This window comes from Podarcis gaigeae, assembly GCF_964106915.1.
Source record: "Podarcis gaigeae genome assembly, chromosome: 18".
Lineage (NCBI taxonomy): Eukaryota > Metazoa > Chordata > Lepidosauria > Squamata > Lacertidae > Podarcis > Podarcis gaigeae.
This window is the reverse complement of record NC_139696.1, coordinates 9,652,229-9,661,253: the sequence shown is the minus strand read 5'-3', so window position 1 is coordinate 9,661,253 and position 9,025 is coordinate 9,652,229. Positions and strand designations below refer to the sequence as shown.

Below are 9,025 nucleotides of genomic sequence, written 5' to 3'. Positions count from 1 at the left end.
CTAAGATTTTGTTGCAATCTTGCAATTTTCAACCTTTGGATTGGGTTTAAAGCCCACCCCACCCCGGAACAGCAGCAGCAAACCAGCTTGCTCCATCTTCCATGTGACAATGGCCCTTCAGAAATTTGAAGGTGGCTCTCGTCAGTGTTTGGTCTCATCTCCAAGGCCCACAACTGTTCCTTGCAAGGCTGGGTTCCCACAACTCTGAAAGCATCGCCAAGACCCCATAAACAGAGGTGGGGAGAGGGATTTCAAGATGCTGTGTCCTTGCCATCCCCATATGGACGAGATGTACATCATGGTGCAACTCTTGTGGAGATGCTTGGTGTAGGCAGGACTCAGAAACACCCCACTAAACCCGCCAGCTGTCCGACTCTGGGTCTAGCTAAGCCTAATATTATTGATTTCAATGTTGTGCATTTCCACCCTCTTGCCTTTGGGTGAACGATGGGCTAGAAATGTGGTAAGTCGATGCATGTGGCAAAACTCTCTCTTCTCCATTCCTTTCCAAGGAAAACACTGACAGCAAAAGGTAAAGGGACCCCTGACCGTTAGGTCCAGTCGTGGCCGACTCTGGGGTTGCAGCGCTCATCTAGCTTTATTGGCTGAGGGAGCCGGCGTACAGCTTCTGGTCATGCGGCCAGCAGGACTAAGCCGCTTCTGGCGAACCAGAGCGGCGCACGGAAATGCCGTTTACCTTCCCGCTGGAGCGGTACCTATTTATCTACTTGCACTTTGATGTGCTTTTGAACTATTAGGTTGGCAGGAGCAGGGACGGAGCAATGGGAGCTCACAAGAACAGAAATCCATGTTTTGAGGGCCCCCCATTTTGGGGGTTGTCGATTTCCTGCTTTCACTGCTGTCAATTTTCCCTGTATTTCTTGCTATTTGTAAAAGGTGTTTTACATATCTGTGTTTTGGTTGCCTTTAAAAAAAACAAACCACCCTCATTCTATTGTGTCTGCTACAGTGGTACCTCAGGTTACATACACTTCAGGTTACATACGCTTCAGGTTACATACGCTTCAGGTTACAGAGTCCGTTAACCCAGAAATAGTACCTCAGGTTAAGAACTTTGCTTCAGGATGAGAACAGAAATCGTGCGCTGGCGGCACAGCAGCAGCAGAAGGCCCCATTAGCTAAAGTGGTGCTTCAGGTTAAGAACGGTTTCAGGTTAAGTACGAACCTCTGGAACGAATTAAGTACTTAACCTGAGGTTCCACTGTACTAGTTTATATGAATATATTTTTATTGAAATTTGTCTTCTTCTTCTCCTTCTCCTTCTCCTCCTTCTCCTTCTCCTTCTTCTTCATACCCCAACCATCTAGCTAGGTTGTCCCCAACCACTTTGGGCAGCTTCCGACACATATAAAAACAATTTTGTACTTGAAATGGGAATGAACAAAGTTACCATGGCTTGCCAATTACTTAAATTAGGGTAAGAACTGCGGAGCTTTTAGAAATCCTAGGTATTGTCACTGCTTCCATCCTTTGGTGATGAAGGATGTAATGTGTGGGGTTCTTTTTTAAAAAAAAGAAAGAAGGAAAGGTAAGGGAGCAAAGGATGTTTGGGGAAGGGACAGAAGTCAGGGAGAGCATCTGCCTTGCAAGCAGAAGGTGCCAGGTTCAAATCCTAACGGCATTGCCAGGTAAGGTTGGGAATGTCTCCTGTCTGAACTGTCGGAGAGCTGCTTCCAGTCAGTGCAAACACCACTGGGGGGGCACATCTTTAAAGTTAAATATTACAAATATTATGCCTGAATGTATCCTTTCAACTTGACAGCTCAGGGAAGTTACCTAGCTTTAAAAAATAATATAAAATCATCTCCTTTCCCAGTTTCCTCCATTCCAAAGCTATTTTCCCCTTGAAAAGGGGCTCCAGGAAGTTCCCAGAGGTGACAATTGCTGGGCTCATTGTTAGCCAAGGGAAGCCAAATCTCATCCCCTGACTCGCCTCAGGCTCCAGACATGCAAAGGAACTTCTATTGTACTTTTGGGTGGTGGGCACTTAAGACATATTTGTCTAGGCTAATCTTATACCTGAGTCTTGCCCTCCCATGTCTGCTTATGCTAATCTTGTACCAAGGACTTGTCTGGACATGTTTGCCAAGGTTGACCCCTCCCCTTTTGTGACATGTCAGTGATGTAGCAATGATGCTGTACGAACTGTATTCTGGGATATGGTGGGAAAGTTTTAAAAGTCTTTGTCACCCCATCCTCGGGGTTCAAAATTTGCTCTTTGAACCTATTGCGCAATAAACTTTGGTCTACAGCTATTTGCTCTGGTTGACTGGGCTCCTTCCTTTATTCCGCAAGGACCCGCGGGCTCTGCCCGACCAGCTGGGTGACTGAGGAGCCTCGCACCTAGAATTTTCCCTAACACCACTGTGCTAGATGGAGCAATGGCCTGGCTTCGTACGGGGCGGCTTGCAATGTTTCTATGCCCCAGAGAAAGAAGTGCAATGTTCAAAAGCCAGAAATGCTACTGGCAGGCTGGCATGCGCTTCCAAACATGCACACCCCATACTCCACTTTGCCTGCAGCCAACGGGGAGGGGGGGGGGACAAAACCACGCCGGGAGAGAAGCGCTGCGCCAATTTCCAATATTTTAATGAGTAACTACATGTTACACCTCATAATTATAAAAGAATAAGAATCCATAAAAATATTTTCTTTTCATAATACGCACTTAAAGATACTTGGGGGCAAGTTGTTTGTGGTTCGTGGGTTTTTCGTTTCGTTTTAGGCAAGTTTCTCCTTGCTTGAAATTCTGCCCCACCCCTGAGAGGCAAGAATGTGTGTTTGTGGGGGGGGGGGGGGGAGAGAGCCCAGAGGGTGTGACCAAGCAGGCGAGGGGGGGGGGAAATGTTTCCTCCCACGAGGCGTAAGTTGCGGTGAAGCCTGGCACACGGGTGCCCCCGCCTTTCTTTACAAACCACCCCAAATCGCGGTTCAGGCTGTGTTGCGGGGATGCCCTAAGACCAGAGGAGGTGGGTCGTGGGGCGGGGGGAAGAGAACCAACCAACGGGCAAGAATGTTGCTAGAACAGGGGATGGGTGGGGGGATACAGTCGCTGACCCGCAGAGAACTGAGCATGCCTGTGGGGCTGGAGGCTGGAAGCTCAGGGCTTGGGAGGCGGAGACGAAGGGTTGGCAAGACAGGGGGGCAGTGCCTATAAGCCAGAGAGAGTGGACAGAGGGAGGCGTATTTGCATAAATAAATCTGTCTGCAAAAGAAACCCCTAAACACCCCTAACCCCCCCCCCCTTTTCCATCCAGAAGTGACTGCAGTTTCTGGACATGGTTGCCTTAGGGGAAAGAAGGGTGTGTTTCAGACAGGGGAATGACGCAAGGGTTACGGAGAGAGAAGTCAAAACAGCAAAGCCTTCCAAGCGGGGAGCCCAAACACACAAACACCTGCCCAAATCCTTCAGAGAGCCTGGATTTGACACAGGACACAGCCAGGAAGCCACAGCACCAAGGACCCCCACCAGCCTACCCCCCCCCCCCGCCCACATCTTGGCAGCACAGCACCAAGCGATGGTCTGTTTCCGAGCCCCAGAAAAGCTCTCTCGCAGGACTCAGTGGGGAGAGGAAAGGCAAGGAGAGGAGGGGGGGGGAGTTTAAGAGGGACACAAGACAGTACTGGAGATGTAGGGGACGGGACACGAGGGCAGGGAAGCGCTTGACTTTTATTCCCGGCCCAAAAAGTAGCAGCAAAACAGAGAAGGGGTCCTGGGGTGGGGGCAGAGAGAGAGAGAGAGAGAGAGAGAAGGAAAACTTTAAAAAAGAATCTGGAGGAACAAGGCAGAGCAGTGCCAATCCAGTTGGGCAGGGGTGAGGGTCTCAGGGCCCCTCGTGAATCCAGGGCCCAGCGAGGGCAACACGGACCAGTGCTCTGGGTTATCGGGAGGCTGCTGGAGGGCGGGGGGAGAGGTTGGGGCAAAAAAGGAGGCGAGAGGAGGAGCGAGTCTTCAGCGTCTACGTCAAGTTGCGGGTGGGCAGGGAGACAGCAGCCCCTGTCCACGCCCCACACCGTGCCGTTCCCCACCCCCCCAGCCCTGTCCTCAGAGGTATTCTTGAAGAAAGTGCAGCAGTGTGATTTCGTAGTGCTCCCCAGACTCAGGGCAGCGAATACTGTGTCGCTCGTTGGGGTAGATCTGCACACAAGAAAGGGGAGAGGGGTGGGGGGTGGGAAACAGGAAGAGATGAGACACTTCCAGACCTCATTAGGCAAAATGTAGGTTGAGTGGTCATTGTGAGTTGCACACATTCGCCGGGCCTCGTGGAAAAAGCACATATAATCACAGCATTGTGGGGGTGCAATGCAGGAATCGTTCCTCAAAGAGGAAATCTGCGCAACCTGGAGAACCCAGGAGAGAGGCCAGCATATCCACCCGCACATCATCACTACCTGGCAGCCCTGCTGACCTTGAGGCCCAGATTTTGCTAAACTGGAAACACACGCCAGGTCTCATTCACCAAACACAGTGCATTCCCCTAGAACAGTGTTTCCCAACCTTGGGCCTCCAGCTGTTTTTGGACTACAACTCCCATCATCCCTAACTAGCAAGACCAGTGGTCAGGGATGATGGGAATTGTAGTTCAAAAACAGCTGGAGGCCCAAGGTTGGGAAACACTGCCCTAGAAAATCGTCCCATTAGGCAAGCGTTCGCACACCGAGCCCACAATTTCCACTGATTCCCATGGGAACGTTCCCAACCTGCAATTTGTCCGGTCGCTTCTGCCCTCTGATTTGTCCAATCACTCTTCCCTAGCTGCCCTCCCCCCATGGATTCTGCCTGAAAATGGCTGCAGCCAACCAGCAAAGCACAAAGAAGTAAAGAAGTGGGCGAACTCTGGCTGTTCCCGATATCTAAATCCGAATCCCCATGTGAACAGACCTGGACTGTTCATCATCTGAGGCCCTTCTCCGTGTGCCTCACTCGCAACAGGGCCTTTTCTGCAGTGGCTCCCCGTTTGTGGAATGCTCTCTCCAGGGAGGCTCGCCTGGCGCCTTTGTTACATATCTTTATCCGCCAAGCAAAAACAAACAACCTATGGCCTTTTAAACTCAGGGGGCATTGTTTTTGTTTATTACGGTGTGAATTTTGTGTTTTTAAAATTGTAAATCACCTTGTGCATGAAGGTGTTTTATATAGAGAGAGAGAGGGGGGGGGTATGGGCATAATTCTTTATGTTTGGATAACCGAACGGGTGAGTAGCTGGATTTATGCTGTTGTAAATTTTGCTTGTTTATCTTGAGACAGAATCATTCCGTTGTTTCTCGGTCCTGTTAATATGATTTTGTGTATTAATTTCCCCCTTATTTATTTTTATCAGTCTATCCCCCACTCTGGGGTTGAAAATGGACTGCACACAATAAAAAAACTGATTTTCCCATCAATACGCATAACCTCCGACAGGCCTCCGGGGAATATGCATGCATCAGCTGAAATCAGCACATTCCAGGTATCCAATAAATAAATTTCCCAGAGCAGAATTGGAAATACAGTGGAACCTCAGTTTTTGAATGTAATCCGTTCCAGAAGACAGTTCGGCTTCCGAAACGTTCGAAAACTGAAAACTGAAAGCAATACAATAGGGATACTCAAAATGGAAGCTGCGTAGAGTGTTCGGCTTCCGAAAATCATTCGAAAACCAGAACAGTTACTTCCAGGTTTTTGGCGTTCAGCTTCCGAATCGTTCGGCAGCCAAGAGAGGTTTGAAAACCGAGGTTCCACTGTACCATTTACTAAATTTAGACCCCGCCTTTCTAAGTCTAGAGGTGCCAGGACCTAAGGAAGTCAGACTATCCTCCACCAGGGCCAGGGCCTTTTCAGTGATGGCTCCGACCTGGTGGAATGCTGTGTCCCATGAGACTAGGGCCCTGCAGGATTTAACCTCCTTCCATTGGGCCTGTAAGACAGAGCTATTCCGCCTGGCCTTTAATTTGAATTCAGCCAGATCTTTTATTTCCCTTCTCTTCCTTCCCCTCCCCTTTTATGCAGGTCACTTGCTCTGAGACCCCACAGCTAATTCTCCCCTGGCCTCCTCCTCACTGGCCCAAGTGGGACCAATTCAGCCAGCTAGCTCTGGGGATTATCTAATTGATTTTTGGTTTTTATTGTTATTTTCATGTTTTTATACTGTATGTTACCCTGCTTTTATAATTAAGCATTTTAAAGTGTTTTAAATTTGTTGTTAGCTACCCTCAGCCCGGTTTTTGAACCGGGAAGGGCGGGGTATAAATAAAAAATTATTTTTATTATTAAGGAGCTCAAGGGGGCAAAGAGTGCCCTGCCCTGCCCACGTCTCCACCCTCCTCCCACACTTTATTCAAAGCACCCTACAAGGTAGGCCAGGCCAGGAGAGAACGACCCCACCTGAAGCCCAGCCCCAGAGGAAAGGGATGGGCTGGATAGTTCGCCAGCTTGACCCACCTGTAGTTGATAAGGTTTCCCAGCTCGGATCAGCTGAGAGATCAGGAAATTGGTGTGGAAAAAGTGCACGTTTTCATCCAGAAATCCATGGAGGATCAGCAGGCGATTGGGCCTAGAAGGAAGGCAAGTACCAAACATGAGAGCCAAGCTGGGCACCAGTGTTTGCGGCTGTTCATGGCAGAGAGGGGTTTGGACCACTTGGGTGTTCAATGACCAGGGCAATGGACACAAAGTGACCAGCAAGCAAAAATCATTTTTTGAACCCTTGCCCCACTTCAGACAATCTACCTCACCCCACCCACCGCTATGAAAAAATAAATAAAAATCAATCCTCAAACTCTTCAGCTTTCCCAAAATTCCCCAGACAAGTGGTTGACGTGGCAGGCCAGAAGAAGAAAGTCTGGAATTATTTTCCATACAGTCCAATATTCCTCAGATGAAAATAAGGACACTCTACTACAGGGACGCTACGCGGGTGGTGCTGTGGGTTAAACCACAGAGCCTAGGACTTGCCGATCAGAAGGTGGGCGGTTCACATCCCCGCAAAGGGGTGAGCTCCCGTTGCTCGGTCCCTGCTCCTGCCAACCTAGCAGTTCGAAAGCACGTCAAAGTGCAAGTAGATAAATAGGTACCACTTCGGCGGGAAAGTAAATGGTGTTTCCGTGCGCTGCTCTGGTTCGCCAGAAGCGGCTTAGTCCTGCTGGCCACATGACCCGGAAGCTGTACGCCAGCTCCCTCGGCCAATAAAGCAAGATGAGCACCACAACCCCAGAGTCAGCAATGACTGGACCTAATGGTCAGGGGTCCCTTTACCTTTATTATAGGGGCATCCAACTCCCAAGAGACTGCGGTCTACTCACAGAGTACAAAACTGGCAGTGATCTATCCTGTTTTGGGGGAGTTCAAGTCCAAGTTGTTGAGCTTCTTATTAAGGGAGGAAAGTCCCGTTTTGGGGGGGGGGGGGTCAACTCAAAGCTGTTGAGCTTTTTTGGGGGAGGAAAATGTCAGAATGGAGTAAAGGGGAAAGCGGAAAAGTCGCTCACCAAAAAATCACTAAGAAAACAATCTGCCTCACAGTGAAAACTTTCTTCCGATCCAGCGATTATGCCGAGATGGAGGACGCAAGGGGTCAGGGCCCGATGCTCTTATGTCACAGCAAAGGAATAGGAGCCCACCTCCCAATCGACCTGCTGCTGGACACCCCTACTCTGCTCTATTACTGATGTAGAATATAATGTCCCTATTTCCACCTGAGGAATGTCGAGAGAGCATGTATTTCTCTAGTACTCGCATAGTGCATTTAAGGCCCCCTACGCTGCCTTGCTGACGTTGGGGACATCCCTTCGATCCCTCCAGAACACACGAAACCGCACGGCCAACTTCTGCTTCCCCTCTCAGCCGGGGAGGGTCTGTACTAGCTGGGACCAGGCTGCTGGGACAACACACCCTGCTCTGCCCCCGCCGCCCACCAGCACTGCTGCCCCACAACCCAACTAATCCAATACAACTAATCCAGAATGCGGCAGCTAGACCGGTGACTGGGAGACCACATAACACCCGTCTTGAAAGACCTACACTGGCTCCCAGTACGTTTCCGAGCACAATTCAAAGTGTGGGTGCTGACCTTGAAAGCCCTAAATGGCCTTGGTCCAGTATACCTGAAGGTACGTCTCCATCCCCATCATTTTGCCCAAACACTGAGGTCCAGCGCCAAGGGCCTTCTGGCAGTTCCCTCGCTGCGAGAAGCAAAGCTACAGGGAACCAGGCAGAGGGCCTTCTCGGTGGTGGCACCCTCCCTGTGGAACGCCTTCTCACCAAAGGTCAAAGAGAAAAACAACTACCAGACTTTTAGAAGACATCTGAAGGCTGTTTAGGGAAGCTTTTAATGTTTGATGTATTGCTGTATTTTAATATTCTGTTGGAAGCTGCCCAGAGTGGCTGGGGAAGCCCAGCCAGATGGGTGGGGTATAAATAATAAATTATTCTTATTCTTATTCTTATAACCCTTACTCATTGGGGAGTTTCTCTACATGCAGCGCCACAGAGCCTGCTTCGTAGCCTTGCTGGTTGTTCTCTGGGACATCCATGTACCGTTCGGTGTATCCAGTATCGTACGCCATCCAGACTGTGACGGGGGCCCCTGCGATAGCAACCTGGAGGGATATTGAAGGCTGCCATTACGCACAGGGCTGAGAGGAAATCCATGCTTCTCTCCCTCCCTCCCCCGCATTAAGTTGCCTGAGGAAGCCAGATTCTGCAACCTGCAAAATTCATTCTGCAACTTGCACAATTTATTGATTTTATATAAAGATCTGAGAATCATAGGGTGGTTTATATTATGAAATCACAGAATACGTAACCCCATAACTAAACGAATCAATACCAGCAGCAGCAGCCCTGTTTAAAAGATCACTGAATCAGCCAAAGGCCTGGGAGAAATGTTTTCAGCCGGTGCCTAAAGATTTGTTTGCTTTTTTAATTTTTTATTTGCATTTTCAAAAACAGGAACAGATTGCAAATTTAGCCCTCCCCCCTTCCGCTCTTACAACTTCATACCAAATACAGCATGTATATACGTACCAC

General features: G+C 49.4%; 1 protein-coding gene across 3 annotated transcripts in view; it reads right to left on the bottom strand.

The window, feature by feature from the left end:
• Nucleotides 1-2,589: 2,589 nt before the first annotated feature.
• Nucleotides 2,590-9,025, bottom strand: part of DPP9 (dipeptidyl peptidase 9) — a 49,617-nt gene continuing 43,181 nt past the window's right edge. For all 3 annotated transcript variants that reach the window (XM_083720281.1, XM_083720282.1, XM_083720283.1), the window contains 3 exons: nt 8,453-8,595; nt 6,443-6,554; nt 2,590-4,159 (listed from right to left, as the gene is read on the bottom strand). In XM_083720281.1, the coding sequence (XP_083576407.1) occupies nt 4,067-4,159; nt 6,443-6,554; nt 8,453-8,595 (348 nt within the window). In that variant the 3' untranslated portion in view covers nt 2,590-4,066. The remainder of the gene's footprint in view (nt 4,160-6,442; nt 6,555-8,452; nt 8,596-9,025) is intronic.